The following is a 22,652-nucleotide window of genomic DNA, read 5'->3' on the forward strand; positions in this document are numbered from 1 at the left end:
AAACAAAACATGCGTTACTAAGATATCATATTAATATAAAATTTTTCAATAGCTTTTTATTTATTTTTTAATTAAATTTCACTAGGCGTTTTTTAACAATTCAAATATTTTACAGTAAATTAGTATTTAAAAAAAAAAAATGTATTTCAGAAAATAATTTTTAAAATTTTAGAAACACTTTCTACTGATAATCACACTATAAAAATAATTTGTAATTCCCATCTTTAGAGAAAATTAATATCTTTACAACTATATCTAAAAATGTCTCTCTTATATAAAGAAAAATGGGTAAAAATTTGATTGCAATTGATCGAGTAGTGTTTTTTATTTTTCTCGAACAAACAAAAACCCTTTAACCCCCCGGGTTGGTCTGGTGGTGGACTTGTTACCAAAAATCAGTTGATTTTGAAGTCAAAATTTGGATTTGAGTAGTATATCGTTAATACCAGTATTCTTTGGTGGTTGGGTTTCATATCACCACACGTCTCAGGAATAGTCGATTTGAGCTTGTTCAAGACTACAAATTTACCGGTACAGTTACATTACAACACTGTTAATTCGCTAATGACTTTGATTGTTGATGCGACTATATAAAAAAAAACCCTCTTCTTCCTTATATAATTGTATAGATTTTATTTAACGTAAATTTAATTCTATTATTTTTTTAATATTATTCATTCGATTGATTTGAATCGTTCAATTGAAACCCAGCTCATACAGTGATAGAACTCTCAGTTCGTAGTTCATTAATTCAATTCATTAAAGTTTGTGCTTAAAGCGGTAAATTTGTATTACTGCGTTTATATGTTTTTTTTTCGAGGTGAAATATATCAAAAACCTTCTCAGTTATGCAAAGAAACACGAGTAAAAATTTGGTTACGATTGATTAAGTAAAGTAACAACTCTACTATTAGGAGTTATTACTGAATTCATAATTTAAATAATTAATCAAAATATTACTGTTAATTAATCATGATTAGCGGGCGAAGGTTGCGTAGGTTGTGTTTGGTTAGATTATGTTGATTTAGTATACTGACAATTTTTACGTATATCACGATAACCTAATCAAACAGCTTACTCTCACTTAGCTCGCTAGCCTCGTCTATTACATATAAAAATTACATATGTTTTTTGCAACATATTTAGTAATTTCTTCAACATTAGAGGAGATTATACATAATAACCCATAATTATCCGTAATCACCGTATTAATCAAATTTACCGTAACATATACACTGGATGAAAAAGGCGCATTGTTAAACAGATACGAACACATGTAGGCACTTAATATTTATTTAAACATCACAATAATGGAATACACAAACCACCACCACCGAAATATTAAAAAAATAACTACATGTAAAAAGCAAAAGAATAAAAATTATGAAATATATAAAACCAAAATCAATATATACTAAGTTACCAAACGTTTATTAAAATAAAACGAACAAACTTTTGTAAAAAATGTTAGAAGTAAATTTTGCTGGTACTATAATACAAAAAAAGCGATGCTGTCTGAGGAAAGTAGCCTCAGAAACTAAAAGTACTCAGATGTAAGTAAAGATTACTGAATGATCGTAAGACGTAAGGGCCTCAGACGTTGCCTGTTTTGTCAGAAAATTAACAGTTTAATATTATTTCCGGTTTAATGAGAAGAATTTCTCATTTTCCTCTATTCCTCCTTTTATTTCTTCTTCTACACTTTATCCAGTTTCCTGTGTTTAGTGAATAATTATAATCGCCCATGATATTTTACCGCCTGTTCTATTTTAATGTAATTGAAATGACATGGATCCAATTATACAAAGGACAAAAAACGAAATTTAGTAATTTTTGTTGATATATCAGTTTAAAGCGAAAGGTAAAAGAATAGGAATTATATTTATTAACATTTTTTTTTTTTAATATACTTATTTTTAGTGTCATTATTTACTTTTAAATCACAATTTTCCTTAATTTTTTCGACATATTTTCTGATTCCCATTACCACCAATCTACTAGATATACTACATTTACAAATAAACATTTTTATTTCAGCACCCGAGGTACATAACCAGGCCATTTTTACATTTTATCAGGACAGCTAGACAAGGTTTTTTTGTGCATAATTTTTAGCTTTTTAACTTCAAATAAATATGAAATTTTGAAAATAAATATAACAAATAAAACAAATACTTGAAAATAAATATGAAATAACCGAAAGTTTTTTGATAAATCAAACTTATTAGATGTATTGTAACCGGTGTTGTAATGCAAAATGTTTATTTTTTATTGGACATAAATAAGTGGACATAATGTTTTGTACCACTGTAAATGATGACACATAGATTATATTGCTTAAGACACAAAGTCATTATTTTGGTACATTTGGGTGATAATTTAACACTTTTTAAAGGAAAAAATATAGTTTATTTGTTACGTTAATAAACAAATATTAAATGTTAAAATTATATGTTAAACTAATTTATACTGTTAAAATTAAATAATTTTAAACACTTTTTTGGATGATATTTTTGTTTAATTTATTATATTTCCGACAATATACTGAATCGTAATGTGTTATTTTGTAATAATATGACAATATCAATTAATTACAGATATTATTTTCCACTAAAAATGTTGAAATATCTTACAATTTAAAAAATAATAAATTATCACTGAATAACTTATCAATAGATGGTAAACCAATTATGATGGGTAATTTCTTAAAACAATGAAGTTTGAATAAACAAAACGCGCGGATAGCTTATGCATATCCAATTCTTCAGTTAACATATTACAAACAACGTTCTTTATGTCCATAGCCTCTGCTATCTCTCTAACCTTAATTTGTTGGTCGTCCAGTACCATTTAGTGAAATTTTTTGATGACATCGGTCATCGGTTGCAGTTTTTGGCCGTCCCAAACGCTCATCATCAACCAAGCCGGTACAACAGTGTTTAAATTCACCTGCCCATCTTTTCACAGTGGCAAATGGTGGGACAGATTCCCCCTAAACAGCGCCCAACTCGGTTTTAATTTGCGTAGGCGTATTGCCTTTCAAATGCAAGTATTTATTCATGCACGATATTCGAGTTTTTTCATTTTCACAAAAACACTCAAAACGACTTACTCAAACGATTTCGTTGTCCAGTGTTCGGTGCAGGTTTGGTGGTTGTGACCACACATTAACATCTGTGGTGACCTACCAGGCGTTCCGGGATACTCCGTTTCCAGATGCTGCAGAGGGTGAAGCGGAAATCGGCGTTAGGGCGGGTGAAACACCATTCCTTGGCGTTCGGACCGTGGAACCCAAAGATATAGATCGAGTGGTTTCTTGAATGGCATTGAAGAAAGCACCGGGGATTGACCAACTTGACCCGGATATTTTTACCGTCTGCTGCCTGTCATAAGAGAGCTGCTTGGCTGACTGTTCTCGGGGTGCCTAAGCTGGGGCTGCTTTCCAGCTTGCTGGAAGGTGGCTTTGGTGAGGGTGCTCTTAAACCTGCTGAGGTCAGCAGTTATCTGCCCATCAGCCTCTTGCCGGTCCTCGGCAAGTTGCTGGAAAGGCTGGTTGTGGAACGGCTCTGGGAAAACATCGATATGAACTGTTTTCTAAATCGAGGCCAATATGGCTTCATGAAAGGGGTTGGCACCAAGGATTGCATCTTAAATGCTCAAGGTGGAAAGCGCTGACTGCAAATACGTTTTGGCAATTTTTATTGACATAGAGGCACCATTTCCTTCCTTGTGGAGTTCTGTCCTCTATGAATTGGAATACCGCAATGTTCCCGAAGCCCTGCAGGCCGTGGTAAGAGACTATCTGTCTAACCGCACGGCTCTGTTTAAGGATGCGCACCTAGTTGTGGAAAAATTCATCACCAGGGGAAGCTCACAGGGTTCCGTTCTTGGTCCCCTGCTGTGGAACCTGGTGTTTGATGGATTTCTGGGGTTGACATTCCCAGATGGGGTTACGGCCCAGGCTTTCGCTGCTGACTGTCTCCTTTTAGTTCGTGGTAATTCACGACCGCAGCTAGAGAATAGGGCGCAGGCGGCTTTGTCAACCGCCGAGGGCTGGATGGACATGCAAAATTTAAAGATTTATGTTTATGTACCCCAGACTAAGTTTATGCTTCTGAAGGGTACAGACAAATTATCAAGCAGTCGTAACCTCCACAAAGTATAAAGGCTGTGTAATCAGCCGAGTAAGGGTTCATAAGTACCTAGGTGTTTTGTTTGATGACAAGTTGCTTTTTAGTAACCACATTAAGCAAGTTGCGGCGGACGCCGTCTCTGTGATGCACAAACTTAGAAGGATTGCTCAGAAGGATTACGGGCTGTCAAATGTACTTGGTGTACTGAGGTGTCTACAAGAGCATGATCGCGGCGCCAATTTGGGCACATAGGTTGGATAGAAATAGAGCACTGCTTCAAAATTTAAGGAGTGCCCAGCGCAGAGCCTTTATAGTATGCACTGGTGTTTTTAAAACAACCTCCTACGAGGCTACCACCGTATTGGGAAAGGCTCTCCCAATCGATTTAGTGGTGAAAGTTCGGGCAGCCATGTGGAAGTTGCGAAGAGGTTGGGAAGCCGAGGCAGGCATTTGAGATGCGGTTTCGAGCCGGGCTAGAACCGGAGCGGAACGGCGATCACAATGCACCAGATCTAAATTTCGTTCAGTTGCCCATTTCCTGCCTGCGGAAGAGGCTATGCAGCCTCGCGATGGAGGCATGGCAGCTTGAATGGCACACCACGACTAAGGGAAGATCCTTGTATAGGTTTATACAGGATCTGGGGAGATGGTATGTCTCGAATTAATTTTTAAGGGCAGCTGGTGCCCAAGTGCTCACCAACCATGTGGATTTGAAGCAATGTCTGTTTCGGTTTCACCTAGCGGCTGATGAGTTGTGTGTCTGCGGGGAGGTCCAGTCGAACGAGCATATGATGTTTGACTGCCCTGCTCTTGCGGGGAGGGGGGGGGGCAGAGACTGGGCCACCCTGGAACTTGAGGTCAGGGGGAAAACTGGTCGCTCATAAACAGCGAGTCAGTGTGGCGAGAGCCGCATTGTCGGACCGTGTGGGAGTTCCTCGATGAGGTTGCGAAGTTCAACCGGCATCGCTAGAGTTTTTTAATTAATCTGGGTTATACTTTCCTATAGTGCCGCTGTGGGAAGACCAGCCAGATACAAGCTCCAAGCGCTTTAAATGGTGGACAGGCACTAGCTGGCATACAGCGAGCGAGGCGTGACAGCCTAAATTGCAGTCTTTTATTTTATTAACTTTAATGACTTTTAGTAATTATTAACAAGGGGTGCGCCTCCTCGATGTAGATTTAGTTTGACAAGTGAGAGGTTGGGACACATAAGCGGGTGGTGAATAGCACTCTGCTTAATTCGCTCACGCTGATAGGTAGCTCACTAGGAGCTTTTAGGTAACGAGGTCGCTAAACTGTTTTAGAGGCGCAGTCAAAAATATATGTAGACATAAATATTTAATAACAATGATAAGCATAGTGTTTTCTTAAGACACTTCAAAACTAATTCTCCCAAGAGAATTTATCATCTAATAAAACATCCAGAAATTTCACTTTATGGGAAACATAAGTATTGTAATGAGAATTCTATCTACATAAGCAACAGTGTTAAGTGTATCTGAGAAGCAAAGCAAAATGAAATGATTTTTTAACCATATTTCAAGTTAGATGGTTCAATCCATTCAGCAGACAATTTTTTAAACTGCTATCAGAATATTCAATTCTTTTTAAGTATGAGTGGCTGAAATGTAGTGTTCAGTTGTTCATAACTGACAAATGAAAAGAAATAGTCAAATGAAATAATTACGGTATAAAAGTACATTTTAATCATTACAAAAAATTTACTTTTATTTTTTTACATATCATCAAATACAGCTACACATATTTTTCCCATTAGTTTTTTCATTCTGTCAAGTAACAATGTCAGCAGTCTTTCCTTGATCCACGATCTTGTCGCATCGTTTGATTTCCTTGAAGAAATGGGTACCGTTACATCGCTCTTTAAGTGCAGAAAGAATTGAAAATCATAGGACACCAAATCAGGTGAGTATGGAAGTTCATATCTCAACTTTACAAAGGCCTCGGCAGTTTCATGTGATGTGTGTGGCCGAGCATTATTGTGTTGAAGCTACGTGGATTGTCGAACGCAACTCACACATCTCCTAAAGTGTTTTAGAAGCACCGAAAGGAGGTGTTTCTACCTTTTGATATTTCTCATCAATCACAGAAACCGGTTGACCACTGCAATGTTCATGTTCATCGTTAATATTCGCTTTACCAGATTTTGATGCATAAAATTTTATTGCCCACCTCTTCACAGTACTTAAATTAACAGTTTTATCACCATAAATGGATTACAGATGATGATGAATGTCACTAATATAAACTTATTCCGCTGTTAAAAATTCAGTTGCGGCACACTTTTATATGCTTAATGTAGCAGGTATACATCATTTCATAACAATCAACACTGACTGAAAATGTGAAGACATGAGTCAACAGTTAGAATGTTAGTAGTAGAAAAATGAAACTACAAGATCGTACCATCTTTTGCTTGTTGTGATATTTTATTCTTCCATTACTGTACACCGTGAATTACATTTCTCAGCTATTCGTCGTAATTACCTTCATATTTAGGCAGATTTGTGTCATATGTGAAAAGAGGACAAATGGTTTAAAATAATTTAGTTTTACTACAAATTTTTTTTCAATTTTACTAAAGAAATTTTTTTTGAGACTGGTATCAACTGCTTTGATCATTTTGCCCTATGAGAATGGAAATTTGTAATGTATGAAAAATACTGAATACTGTGTCTGACAGGATATCAAACCCAGGACCTCTGGATAAAAGGCTGAGATGCTATCACTTCTCCACAGAAATCGGATTTATTATTTTTAAAAGGATTTTGTAATTTATAAAACTGTAAAAAAATTATTTTTATTTTATTTCTGTATTATAATTTTTAGAAAAAGAAATGACATCTACAAAATTTACTTTAACAGATTAGTAATGTTAATTACATCAAGCACCTTAAAAAAAAATAATAATTTACTAGAAAACCCACAAAAAGACATAATTGCAATAAAGGAAAACCACTTCCTTAAGTCAGTTAACATTATATATGGTTTTGTAACCAGACAGATTATTAAATTATAGTCTTTTATCTAAATCATTAGTCATAAATTACATTTATCTTACATTAAAGATTCAAGAGGTTTTTGTAAGTAGATGTGTACATTTATACTAAACTGAAAATGATTAATTTATCGACTACATACAAATTAATATTTCTAATTATTTTAATAGAAATTATTAATTGTGAAAATAAATTTTCTTGTAAAGAATGGAAAAGTATTAAATTAAAAAATCCTGTTAAAAGTGAAAACGGTAGTATCATATCAAATGGTGTTTCTTATCCATCGAATGTGACATTCATTGACGGTGATGAAATGAGATACTGTGTTTGCTCAGAAAAGTTTTGTGTAAGAAAATGCTCCCAAGATGGTTCTTTGATGAATGAATTAAATGAATGTGTAAAGAGTGAAATGCAGTTTAATCTTATCGACATAAAAAATCATACATTAAATGAATCTGTATTAGATTTAAATAAATTCAGAGTTATTAAATACCCAATAAAACTTGACTGTGTAATGGGAACATATACTGTGGAACCTGAGAAATATTTTATACATACTAATGGAAGTTTGACCAATTACGGCAAGAAAACAAATATTATACATAATATAGACAACAGTTGTTTAGAATGGCATAAAACATCTGAAAAGGTTGCATTATTTTTATGTAATGATGAAAATTATTACAACACTTATGGGTTAATTGATTTGATCAGTTCGTCTATATCACTAATATTTCTTATAATAACATTTGTATTATATTGCATTATACCAGATTTAAATAATAACATGCTTGGTAAAAATGTATTAAGTCAAATCATAAGTGTCATATTGATATTTGTCATGTTTCTTATTGGATATGCACTTTTTTTAAGGACAAAAAAGAGATCGCTATATACATAAGGTAAGTCTAGTTTTATATGCATTCTATTTATTTGAAATGATTATACATGTAGAATATAATTAATGCATTTGTAGTTTAGCATCCTAGCTGTATATAATAATTATTATTAATAATAAATGAAATAAAAATGTCACTTACTACTTATTGTTTTTTAAATTCTAAATCTTTTAAAAAATTTTTCATACCTCTGATGAAGTGGTAAGAACGCAAAAGCCCTTAAGTGAAAGAATTTTAAAAAAAATAAACAGTAAAATATTTTTATTTTATTCGTTATTGATAATGGTATGATTAAAATTCCTAGCTTTGTGTGATCAGATATTAATTATATAATATAATATATTATTGCAACATAATATATTCTTACTGCAGCTTGAAGACAACAGGTTCTGAATCTAAGGTCCAGTGAAATAAAAATTGAAGTTGAATAAGGAAATGGGCCATAATTTTTTTTTGTTTGATGTGCAGTTTTATTCATCTGAATCCATCATTGGATTCAGATAAATCCAAAGGAATAATAACTAAAAATCTGTATGAAGTTGAGAGGAGATTAAGTGAGGATAAAACGAGGTTTTTTCAAAATATCTCAGAATTGTTGATTTTAGTAAAAATTAATAAGATATATTTTGAAGCTTACAATATTTTGGTTTCATTTGACATAAAGATTAACAATTTTATTTTTAAGGAGATGAAGACCTTATCTGAAAGTTTTATTTAAAGTATAGGTAAATTTTTTAACATAATTTAATGCCCCATATCTAACGGGAATTATGTTAAAAGTATCTTAGTTAAGATATTTTCTGATGAAGTTCAGTGTTATTCAAAATCCATAGAGGAGTAATAATAAAAAAAAACTTTTTTTTTATTGCCATTTTCAGACTCGACCTCAGATATCGTCTTATGATTCCATTACATTAGTGGGTCGTTTTGGTTATATATGTGGACAATTTCATTCAGAGGCAAGGGATTATAATCCTTGTTTTTCTTGTTTGCCAGTAGTAGTTTTGTTTCTTATCTTCAGACTGGATAAAATGATTTTTATTAAGTATCATAACTTTTGAATATGGATTATTGATGGCACCTAATTTTGGTTACAGTGTATAAAGGGGTTGGGGAGATAAGATTACCATGAACTGTTGCGCATTGATTAAAACTGATTTTTAAGAGTCTCTCACTAAATGAGGCCCTCAGTTTTGCACTTTGTTGAACTGAGGGCCCTCAGTTCAACAAAGTGCAATAAGATTTTAGAAACATATGAAAAATTAATAAATCATTTCATCAATTTTATCTCAACTTCATCTTTGTACAGTTCCATGACATAAAAACAGCACTCATACAAAGGACACTAGAAAAATTTTACAATACGACAAAATGAATCATGAGAGGCAATAAGGATAAAGATAAAAAATAGACATGAAATCATGAAAGATTTGTTGTCTGTCCATAAGTTAGCTTGAGTTTAGACAAGTCCCAACCTTTTTTTTTTTTTTTTTTTTTTTTTTAACCTCCGAGTCCACAGTTAAGCATTACTTCAGAGGATGAGATGAATGATTTGTAGCGTGTGTGAAAATGCCATGCCTGACCGGGATTCGAACCCGGGACCTCTGGGCGAAAAAAAAAGGTCCCTTCCTGCAACCCACCAGGTTGGTCTAGTGGTGAACGCGTCTTCCCAATTCAGCTGATTAGGAAGTCGAAAATTCCAGCGTTCAAGTCTTAGTAAAGTCAATTATTTTTACACGGATCTGAATACTAGATCGTAGTTACCGGGGTTCTTTGGTGGTTGGGTTTCAATTAACCACACATCTCAGGAATGGTCGAACTGAGACTGTACAAGATTACACTTCATTTACACTCATACATATCATCCTCATTCACCCTCTGAAGTATTATCTGAACTGGAGACTAAACAGGAAAAAGAAAGAAAGGTTCCAACCTGCACTCTAATCACTGTCTCATATGATTTGCATTTTACAGAGGTAGCGATGTAATTGTAGTGATGTCTATGACAACTAATTCCACATAAAAAAAACCTTTTTTATTTATTTTTTAATATATTAGGCTGGCTTACATAAGTACAAATAAATTACTGATATTTTATGTATTTGTGGCATTGGGAATGAAAATTCAATTTTTTACAAATTTTCTAATATACTGTATATCTGTTTACAACTCACATAATGCTATCTGTGTACAAAATATGGGAAATGTCTATGACGACAACCACTTCTGAAAAAAAAAAAACAAAAACAATGTACAAATCCAATTTTTGTGAAAAAATAGAAAAAACCAATCCCTTCTTTTTTATTTATTTTTTGGAAATAAGAGATAGTAATTTTTTTTTTAATACTTTTATTTAGTCGCACCAACAATTACAGTCATTAGCAACTAAATTAACACTATCATGTAGTGTTACATTATGAAAGTTTTCATATTTTGTATACTGATATAGGAATATGTGAATCCTATACAGAAATACAATATGTTGTTATATACATATAATTTTTACTGGAATAATGTCTGAAAATATGTTAGAAAATGGATTTCTTTTTCCTCTGCCACAAATATTATAGAATCTCATATTTGATGTATAGATCGGATAAGGTGAATTTTAAATAGAGATTCTATTTGTTGCTATAAATTTAATTTTTGTATCAGATAAAGTTTATTAGAAAATTTGTAAGAAAATGTATTTCTTTTCCCGATCCCACAAATAAGTAAAATATTAATCATTTATTAAATTAATGTAATATTATACACTGTCTAATAAATCCAAAAAAATAAATAAAAAGTAGTGTTTGAATTTTTCATTTTTCACAAAAATTCAATTATGATCTTCCAAAGTTATATGATTTGATAATCTTACAGATTTCCTAATAATCTTTATTGTTTTAGATAATTATACATCATCCGACTTTTGTGAAAAAATAAAATCTCTCGAGAATCCCCACATGCAGAACATAACATTCTACATCCAGGATGAGAACACCTGCATATTTTTTCTATACAAATAGCTGGCTAACTGAGCTCTGCGTTTTTTCCTCAAAAATGGAATCTTTCTTCAACCTCATTCTATCTACAGGTCATTTTGCAAGAACTGGACTTTTTGGCAACCTGCAGATATGAAAATTTTAATACGATTAGGAAGTGGACTTACACCATCTTCAGATCTGGCATTGTGTGGCACTGAAAGCTCAGTGTGTTGGAGCCTGGAGTCAGTGCAGCGATGTACATTTGCTGTCAGCCAGGACATATGCAGTTTCCATCAGAGTACCGGGCCAGACTTCCAGAGTTGATGGCTCTGAAGTAGGGCTGTACCCTGGCAGCTAGCCTAGCTGTAGAAGGGATTTCATATCATGCAAATTGAAAAACAACAAAACATGGCAGAGGTTTCACATAAACATCCTCGTCTTGAACCAGGGTATCACCAGAGGTGAAACGGAGAAAGTTTTGAGTCAGGAAAAATAATAAATGATGTAAAAGTTAATAATAATAGTAGATGTATAAGTAATGATAATAAAAGACTACAAATATGCTTGTGTGGTAAAGAGATTCAAGAAGGGAGATCATGCAAGGATCCTACTACCTGTGTAAACTGCAAAGTACAGTATTCATGCTGATCAAGAAACTGGTCTGTTAACAAAGACAAGGTAGCTGTTGCAGAAGTTAAAACCCTGCAAAAGGCCATCTAATTCTAGGCTAAGAACATCGTGCACAATTGTAAGCCTAGAGCCACAACAACTTATCCTCAGGCAGTGGCTACTGTTCCTGCTCCAGCAAAATTGTTAGTTCAGACCAACTCCTTTGCAAGCTTGCACCTACTTTGGTGACTATGATAGAGAGCATAATAGACAACAAAATGAAGTCTCTATAATATCTCTACTATATAGAACTTTGAAGAATGGCTGACCATTTAATTTAATGCTGACCAATAGTCTAACTATTCCTCAGAAAATAATCTTGCAAATCAAACTTAGTTTGCATACCCATGTTTAAAATTGTATTTATTTATCACAACGCCACTTTTTCTCTTTTTTGATGCAACTTCATCAGATTTCATGGAAAAATGAATAATAAAGTTTATTTAAGGTAGAAAAATTTTTTTAATTTTTGTTTATTTAAGGTATATTTTTTAAAGATAAATAAAAATTACAAAAAACTTTAGATTATGTTGACTCCATGTACTAATGAATTATATGTATATCATAACCTACGCTCGCTAGCCTTGTTTAATTAACAGTAAATATGCATGTTTAATTAATCAAACATAAACTTTGCTCGCTGACCTCGTCTAATTAACATTAAATGTGCATATTTAACCTCGTCTAATTAACGTTAAATATACATATTTAATGTTAATTAGTGAGGTTAGCGAGCATAGGTTATGTTGATACACGTACAATTCATCAGTACATGCGTGGAGTCAATATAATCTAAACAAATAACCTACACTCGCTTCACTCACGAACAGACATTTTTTTTTAATACATTGTAATAATATGCTATTTTTTGAAGAAGCAGTTGCATAAAACAAGTGAAAAAATGAGGTGGTGCGATAACAAACATATGCTTTTAAAATTACTCCAGAAAGGCCTTAAATTCAAGAAAAGCAACATCTTTCCAAGTTCTCCAAATAGACCGTTCTGTAACTGGTGTTATAGTAGAAATTTTTGTACGTGTATCACGTACAGCCAGAATTCACCTGGCTGATAAGGAATAAGGTGATATGATTGCGGTAAAAATTTGGTGGATATTTATAAACTCCATTCGGCTTATCATTCAAGTAAACAAGTGATGTAATGCATTACCTCTAGATAAAAAAATTGTTGCACAATCAGGAGAAAATAAAAATTTGTCTAATACTGCACAATCAAAAAAATCTTTAAATGGCAGGAAAAATTGCAAATATCTCAGTTATTAGCGCTCCTAGTGGCCAGGATATCAAAGATTTAGGTTATGTTATGATGAAAATATGGGCCATCATTCTAAAAATATATTATGACATCATAATCAAAAAATTCAACTATCTTAATTTTATAAAATTATTAAATGTAAAATAGAATAGGCCCGGCAAGACAAGAAAAAAACTTGAGCATGGAGTCTGGATGTATGTTTTTAGTTTTTTAACTAGCATATAAAATAACTAAAAAAGAAAAAACAACAGAATTAATTCATAATTTAAATTTTAACACAATAGATTATGGTATTAGATACTTTATAATCATAGGAACCATTAAATATTGCTGAATATTACATAGTAGATAAGTAATTACCCCAGTATGTTAGGATTAACCCACTGGGTTGGTCTAGTTAGATGAACTCCACTGCAAATCAGCTGATTTTGAAGTCGAGAGTTCTAACGTTCTAAACCTAGTAAAGACAACTAGACAACTGTCTTTACTAGGTTATAAAAAAACTTCTTTTATACAGATTTGAATACTAGATCGTGGGTAAGGGTGTTCTTTGGTGGCTGGGTTTCAATTAATCACAGATCGCAGAAGTGGTCAACCTGAGACTGAACAAGACTACACTTCATTTACATTCATACATATCCTCTGAAGTAATACTTTACATTGGTTTCAGAGGCTAAACAGAAAAAGAGAGAGTATGTTAGGATTAATACAAAAATTATAATTTAAAATAAAATTTAATTTTCACCCAGGACTCAATTTATTTGTTTTGATTTTAGATTATTTTGTTGTTAATAAAGTTTTGTGGTATTCTATTTATTGTAAACTGACTGATTCTAGTAAACTGACGTTTACAAAAGGTTAGCTTTGTAACATTGATATTGTAGGCATTCAAGACTGAAGAAAGTATATCATAAGGAGTGGTCACATAGCAAATATATGTGAATGTCTGTTTACGTACAAAATTGCAATTTTTACATAAATTTGTCATAGAGGTAGTAGATCTATTTCTTCAAAAGATTTTTTTACTCGGATAAAGTCTAGGTCTTCCTAAAGCCACTCTTATGGAGTGTTTTTTTAATGTTAACAGTTTATTAAACTGCATATCACAAGCAGCCACCCAACTTCAATGTTGTGCTGAAAAATAGAGTGAGAATAAGCAAACCAGATTTGCCTTATAATTTAAGTCTTTTACTTGATTTATTTTATAGAAAATGTGTGTAAGTTATTCTGTTTTTGAGCAAAGATATTTTACATGACAATAAATTTTTATGAGTTCTACCAAAATATCTAAGTATTTAACTGCTTTAACTTTCTCAATTTGTAAGCAAGAACAAATAGAGATATTATAACAAACATAAGTAGTATAATCTGGGGGGTTCTGGAACAAAACTTGACAACTTGTCAGGACAATGAGGTCAGAGGTCAAAAGTGTAGATAGGTATGCATTGGGGGAGCTGATAAAGTACAGTATAAATACAGATCGGTTTCTGGTGAGAGCATGTATTTGTCGAGTTTCTACTTGAAGACCAACAAGAGAATCACGGTAAGTACAACAAACATGAGAGAGTTTAGGCATTGATACCATGTTAGTGATATTTAATAATAGTGAAATTTAATAACACTAAATTTAATAATAGATTCAATGTTGTAATCAGGTGCCTGTGTAGGCTGTATGAGATGGTAACTTTAATGGTCTCTACTAACAGGCACCCAAGTATAAGAAAAAATGGAGAAGTAATATTAAATTTCACATTGCTGATCAACTTATGGTATTCTGAAAAAATGCATGAAAGAAAATAAAGAATAGCTTGTTTAACTATTTTTTGTTAATTTCTCATAATTATTCTACGTAGATGTGCACTATTAGTAGTCAGGTTTTTTGTTTTTTAATAATTATTTTATTACTGAAATCAGTTAAAAACCAACCTTGTAAGTATGAAATATGTATATTTTTAAAGTTAAAAATTTACAATACATTCAATGAAAAAAAAATTTCTACACAGTAAAATATTGAGTACATTACATCTATACAATTAACGCAAATTTTTCAGATTTAAGAAACATTGAAAGTGAAATTTTAATATAAAAAATTATAGGTCAATTAATGTACACTTTTAAAAAATATAAATGGAATCTAACAAAAGCAAAGTATTTTTTTATAAACATGTATAATGCAAATTCATATTATAAATATTTTCTTAGAATCACTGAAACAATAAGAATAGTTATTAAATGAACAACAATGAAATGATACAACAATGAAACTGAGTTTACTAGCCAATTAATAAAAAGGCACAATATCATGAGCAGTTATTAAGAATTACTACTTTTACAGTTAAAAATGCAGAAGTAAAATATTAACAAATTTAATTTGCAAGTAAATTTTAATACTACTTCATCAATCAAGCAATACCTAGTTAATAATACTAGGTAATATGAAAATTGAGAGATTAATCAAGAAACACAACAAATCTTAAACAGCCAGTTTTATTGATTTTTTTTTTTAAATACATAAAAAAAAAGGAAATCATTCAATATAAGTTAACAATCTCGTATACAAATCCGGCTTGAACTTGTATAACATTATTTTATTATAGTAGGGTCACATCTTCAACAAGAAACCTGTATTTAGGACTGTTTTTAATATCACTATTTAGCACTTCAATGATATGCACAAAATATAAGATTGCTTTCGAAAGTTTAATACAAGAATCAGAAAATTAATACAGTATTAGATTGATTATCAATGACAACTCACATGTGTCATGTGAGTTGTCATTGATCAAGTACAAGCACAGACGGTTTTTTCATTATGCTTCTCATTCTGGCAAGACAGAAAATTTTTTATTCATTACAGTATATTTTTATAACCTTATTATAACCCTTTGATAATATATCTGTAAAAATATTGTTTTATTTTACATGCTCCTACTCCTATTCAGCACAATGGTTATGAAAAATTGTTCATACAATAGATTTGTTTAATTAACAACTGATGATCATCGAGACATGAACAATCTTAGAAAACAAGTAATGTAAATTTTAATATTGAATTAAATTATTATTAACATTGTAATAATAATAATAATACCATAATGCTCCAGTAACGATCAATGTAAAACTCAAGGGTTCTTTCTCATAAATTGATGATGAAATTCTTAAACATCCCATCATCAGTAGAATGATTTTAAAATCTTATCCTGAAATTAATTGTAAAAGACTTAAACAGCAATGCCTTATTTATTAAGGCTAGGTCTGTCTGCATAATGACATTTATTTATAAACTGCAGGCATGTTATTCATAATACAACATAATATAAGTTTATCATTAAATAATGTTAAGTAAAGAGTACAAAATGTCTTTTTGGGACAATCGTGGGATTCTTTTTTAAATCGTAAAATAAAATATATATTTACGTTATTACCATAAAAATAAAACTCTTAGAGAAAACAAGATTGTTAATGTATTTTTATTATTTTTTAAATCCTCATTATTTGAGAGACATATTTTACAAATCAAAGGGTTACATGAATTAATTACATTACGTTATTACAAATAATCTTAGAGATTAAAAAAAAGATAGTTTAAGTTAGCATAAATATTATTATTATAAAAAAGAAACATCAAACATACTAATAAACAATGATTTTAAGTAAATTAGAAACCAAAAAATATTATGTACCAGTCTTATGTTATTAGCTCATTTTTTTTCAATATCACTTTTTTATAAGACAAGATGACTTATATAAATATTATAAATAAATTAACAGTAAGTTTATTTACAAAAAGATAAAATATTTTTAAGTAGAACATAACCTCAAAAGATAACAGCTAAGGCTATATAAAAATTAGTAAATTTTTTTGTTGTTGAGAATTTTGCAATACATGGAAGTCAGAGTTTTGATTTATTTATTTTTTTAAAAAACAACAAAGTGATATTCAATAATATTAAAATATTAATAGCAAATAACACAATTTAGTCTAAATAGTTATATAATATAGTTATAAAATCAAAATATTTTATTTTTTTGGTAGTTATGGCCACAGAATAAACAATTTAAGTTTAAACAGAAAAGATGTTTTGTGCCGGGTCAGAACAACATGGTAAATAAAAGAGCCAGCAGCAAGCCCAATAATCATATATTTTGTGTTCTATAGTACTATTAAACCTAGAATAATTAACAGGAGACTACGTCAGTATAAACTTGTTCATTTGTTTTATCTATAATGAAGCTATTGGATTTGAGAAAAACGATTAATCCTTTCAATAACAATATGATTGTTAAAACAGCTGGAGCAATGACAATAAATACGGAGTAATTATTTAAAAATGTTTTGTGGCAATGTACATATTGCCATTCATTTTGTTTTCACAATTATTCTCGTTTACTCTTACCTAAGAACATTATGTTCTTTGATATAAATATTTTAGATTTGTTGTAAGATTTCATGATGAATTAATTCACTGTTATATTTCATGTTTATCTCATAAGAAAGTAGTTTCTTATGAGATAAATTACAAGTTGTAATTTTTAAAAAAATTTTTTTTTTCCAATTACTTTTGAACAATTACAATTATTTTTTAAATAGAAAGAATTTTGAAAAAGTGAATAAAATGAGACGTCCATAAATCTAGTTACTGAAATTTTAAAAAAGTTTATTTAAAAGCTATTTAGCAAATTTTGAATTAATTTTGATATTAAAAAAAAAACAGAAAAAGAGATATGAGCAGCTAATCTAATCAAATTAAATCAATAGGATAATTATTTCAAGAATTTGATTCTTTTTAAGTTGTAAACGTTTTTAGGAAAAAAAAATCATTTGCTCAATTATTATAAGTGATAAAAAATTGTAGTTGTTATATCTGAAAAATTATAGTTCATTGAGATAATTATGATAGTTTTATGAGTATGAAGTCGATCAAGCAGACATAAATAAGAAAAACTATCTTAACTTATCTATGGACCCAATTATTTATATCAAATCTTTCTTCTCATATTAATATAATTTAATTTTGATAAAATACCATTAAGAAAATATTAAAAAGAAAATTAAAACAAAATATTTAATCAGTTACTTTAAATATACATTTTACCTGATCAAATGTGACAATATATGCAACAGGTAATGCAAATACAATAATGTAATAAAAATATACATAAAATTCAAATATGACAATACATGCAACCATAGAACACAAAAAAATGAAGAATATTAGACCAATCAATTTTTCTTTATTGATATTGCTGCTTTAATAAAAAAAAATAAATAAATAATAAAAAAGTAATAAAACCGTTCATATCACATTTATTACAACTAAGATGTTAAAAATTTAAATGATGTCCTATATTTAACAATATCTTCATTATCTTTCTTTATCAGTAACAACTTTTATTTGTAAATATAATGAAAATATTGTTAAATATAGGGCATCATTTAACAGCCCTAAATAAATTTTTAACATCTCAGTTGTAATAAAATGTGATATGAATGGTTTTATTATTTATTTTTTTTTCTTATTAAAAAAATAATTTATTAAAGAATTAAAAAGAATAATCATAATAGAAAGAAAAGAATATATATATTATATAATAAAAAAACAAAAAGTACTAATATCAAATCAAGAATAAATATTTAAAATTTAATATAATAATAAGCTAAAGATGAAAATGTTATAGAATTACACAATAAAAAGATAGATTAATAAGAATAATACTGTAATAATATTTTACAATTAAGGGACGGTACAGAAAAATATTGCAATAGGCCGATGGAAAACACCTAGAATATCAAAAAAGGTCACTTTTTACGAAATTTAATGAATATTAATTGATAAAATGACATCGGATGGAGAACAAAAAAAATACATAGTGATTATTAAAATAAAAGACAAATAAAATGATTCATCTAGAATTGATAACATGAACATCTACATAAATAACTAACATCCACTCCTGATAAAATTTCTCTGCAATGTACAAACTACTAATTTTTTTTTTTTTTTTTTAATTTTTAAAAAAGGATATGATCATTAACTTCTAATACACGTTAACACCATGAATGTAATTAGTGATCAGTAAGAATTCGTTTATTAAATACTTTAGCTTTGGCCACCAAAAAATGGTTCTGCATCATGCTGCTGTTACAGATTTTTCCAAGCCTACAGAGGAAGTAGTGTTGTTGAATATACTGTATTAAAGTACTAAAACTAATCATGTAGTATGAACATAGCAACGAATTGTAATACATATGCTAGCATAACCTAATAATACAAGTATTTATGAGTCAAGTAATAATCTAATTACTTGATTACAAAAAGCAAAATAGTTATACTAATATATCAATTTCTCTCTTCATATTCTTCAAGTTTCAGATGCTATAAAAATTAGTTTAAACAAGCAGTTAGTTTAAATTTATTCAAAACTTTTCTTATACAATCAATTCTCAAGTTAGAGTAATTTTTTCAGATCAATCTTTTTAACAGAACAGTTCCTGGGGTCATTACAGGCATTAAGCAGAAGTTAGTATATTAACCCATGTGCAAGATATGCAAGGAGTAGACTACTGTCTTGTCTACAACAAAATCATTTTATCACCCATTTTATTGTTAAATCATACAATTTTTAATATGAATAATATGTAAAAACTTATAATTAATTACTTAATTAATTTAAAGAATTTGGTATGAAGTAACATAGTAACTAATATATTTTAATTTCCATTCCCAATATCACGAAAGCATTCCTCACTTTTTTTTACAGTAAGAGCCTAAATGAGATTTAAAACCAGTGTTATCATTTTTTTTAAATTATTTTTATCCAGAAAAAAAAATGGATGATTTTTTTTAATAAACTTAGTAATATAGTTTTATACATCATTGTATGATAAATAAAAAATGTTACGCATGTTCTCTCTTTCTACAATATATCTTTCATAACTATTTATGCTAATATTGAAAATATTCATGAAAAAGGGAAAACATATTAGTTGTTTATATACATAATTGTCATAAACTTCATTACTTGTTAATTTTTATTTTCAAAAGATTACGATGTAAATTTAAAATGTTGAATGGTTACTCAAAATTGCATTTAAAAAACAGATAACAAAACAAGAATAATTGAGAAATCCAATTAAAAATAGGAAGTAATTTAATATAATGGAAGATTTTGAATGTTACATAACAAGGTCTTCAGTTACAAAAAGGGGGTCTTTGCTGATAGATAATGGTGCCACATTTAAACTATTCAATAAAAAGAAACAAGAAAATGAAGAAAAGATAAGAAAAATACTGAAAACATTACCAAGTTAAAAATTGAATATAAAATCTTCATGAAAAAAGGTTGAAAATTATAAAGTGTAAAATTCTAATTAAATAAAATTAATAAATGTCAAATAAGTTTACTTTATAAACAGTAAAAACAATCATATTTATGTTATGATACCCTTTTGGCTGTTAGCCTTATTCATAGTTGTAACTCATAAAACTCTCAAGTAAAATAATCATACTTTAAGAAATAAGAAAGGTTAAAACAAAATATCTTTCAAACCTTTCAATGTATTTACATGGACTCTTATTATTAAATAATAATGATGATATGTAAAAAGTAAATACATTTGTAAAACCTAATTGCGTGTTTTTTTTTAAAAAGAAATTTTATTGTACATGTTTCAAATTGTTTAGATCCATAACCGAAAAAAGAATTGTGTTGACAAAAAGTGTTAATCTTCGATACAGAAAACTATAACAGATTCTATTGAAAAATTAAATAAATAACACTTATGCGCAAATTGACAGTAAAATTTTCATTACTGGACCTATAGTTATAAATTAATGTATAACAAAATATTAAATCCTAACATGTAATGTTAATATGTTTAATATTTGTAAAATTTATTTATTTTTAAAATTATTTTTTATTAAAATTTTTATAATATGAAAGATAACAAATTTCAAAAAAATAAGTTGTACCATTTCAATTATCCCAAAAAGGACTGAAGATTTGTCAGGAGCTAGACAAACATTCTACAAATTAGAATAAATAAGAACTATTAACATTATGTATTGCCACCTTAGGAACAAATTCATTGTTAAGGTACAAAACTTTTAAAATAAATAAAACAATAAAATACAAAACACAAGGTGAGATGGTGGCTGTAGACATATTAAAACAAATGAAGTGGCCAGATATGCACAGTCTTTTAAAACAATTATTTATATCTATAAGAGTATTGAGTTAACATTTTTACTTTTACTTATATAAAACTAAACACCCAAGCTTTAAAATATTAAAAAATGCCAAAATAATCTGCTGGAAAATAAACAAATAACTAAAGTATTAACTAATGTGTGTTACATTGGCCTAAGATAACCAACAAAGGGTTAGAGAAAAATGTATAAATATTACTATACTACATCTATCTTAAACCATAAACAATAGAAAGTTTAAACATACATTAGAGAAAAAGGACAACATAGCACTAAGATACTTGGGTGGTAATATCAATTAAATTACTTATCCAAATAGCAGAAATTTTACAATTATAATTAAGTATATTGTACCAAATTTGACACCAGAGGTGGTTATAATACATACCAATCCATAGAATCAATGAAATATCATTCTGGTTTTTTCATAATTTTAATTATATAACAAAGTTACTTAAATAAATTTTAATTTATAATGCTTAACAACAATTACAGAGAAATTTCATTATATGGATGTATAGATAAATGTTAATATATATTTTACCTTTTTTGTTAAAAAAAAAATAATAATTTACAGCTTGCTATATTGTATATTATACAAAACAAATATTTTCTACTGGTGTTACAGCATCTTAATATATTTTTATATGGAATGTTTAAATTTTAAACTGAAAGACTATAAATACACTTATGATACAAACCAAATTTTTACTCTTAATTATAGAAATAATTACTAAAACGAGCATGAAGCACACTATGCATATAAACAGAATAATTATATATTTAAATATATATAAAATATTCTTTTATTATTATTATCATAATAATAATATCATATTACTTTAATATAATGATGTGATGGCATAAACCTATTTATATATCTAATGAAAAAAAATTAACATTATGCAAAAAGCAATAATTTGATTTCAGACAAAATTGAGGTGATTTCATTATAATTATCTTTTAAAAAAACTTATATAATCAGATAATTATGTTATACTCCACTGCAGGACACTTGTATCTTTACCTCCGATCGATATAAGTCTTGAATCATCATGAAGAAATGTAACACTAGTAACATGACTGCTGTGTCCCCCATACGTATGATTAAGTGACTGTAAAAATAAAAATGTATGTAAGAACAAAATAATCTCAAATGAGTCAATAAACTATATGCTTCGAAAAGAATATCAGGTTTATAAAGTAATTTAATATCTATCAAGTTTTATTTACATTGATAAATTATAATAAAATTGAACAACTCAAACAGTTTTTCTTATCCAGCCAATAGGATAGTTCATCCCGTACTTAATCAGCAAGTCTGGAGTAATTGATACAACAGCTGCTTCAATCCTATGTCTCAAGTAGGGTAGGTCAGCTGGTAACGATGGCACATACATTTGATCTTTTATAAACCCCAAAGAAAAAAATTGCACAGGTCAGATCGGATGAACATGGAGGCGACTGATCCAGCAGTCAAGGA

At 29.4% G+C, this 22,652-nt stretch overlaps 1 protein-coding gene across 6 annotated transcripts in view; it reads right to left on the bottom strand.

Annotated features, from left to right (window-relative positions):
- Nucleotides 1-15,430: 15,430 nt before the first annotated feature.
- The window catches only part of LOC142331723 (echinoderm microtubule-associated protein-like 2), a 422,423-nt gene continuing 415,201 nt past the window's right edge, over nt 15,431-22,652 (bottom strand). For all 6 annotated transcript variants that reach the window (XM_075377770.1, XM_075377764.1, XM_075377766.1 and 3 more), the window contains one exon: nt 15,431-22,284. In XM_075377770.1, coding sequence (XP_075233885.1) covers nt 22,159-22,284 — 126 coding nt within the window. In that variant the 3' untranslated portion in view covers nt 15,431-22,158. The remainder of the gene's footprint in view (nt 22,285-22,652) is intronic.

Source organism: Lycorma delicatula, chromosome 10 (assembly GCF_047948215.1).
Source record: "Lycorma delicatula isolate Av1 chromosome 10, ASM4794821v1, whole genome shotgun sequence".
Lineage (NCBI taxonomy): Eukaryota > Metazoa > Arthropoda > Insecta > Hemiptera > Fulgoridae > Lycorma > Lycorma delicatula.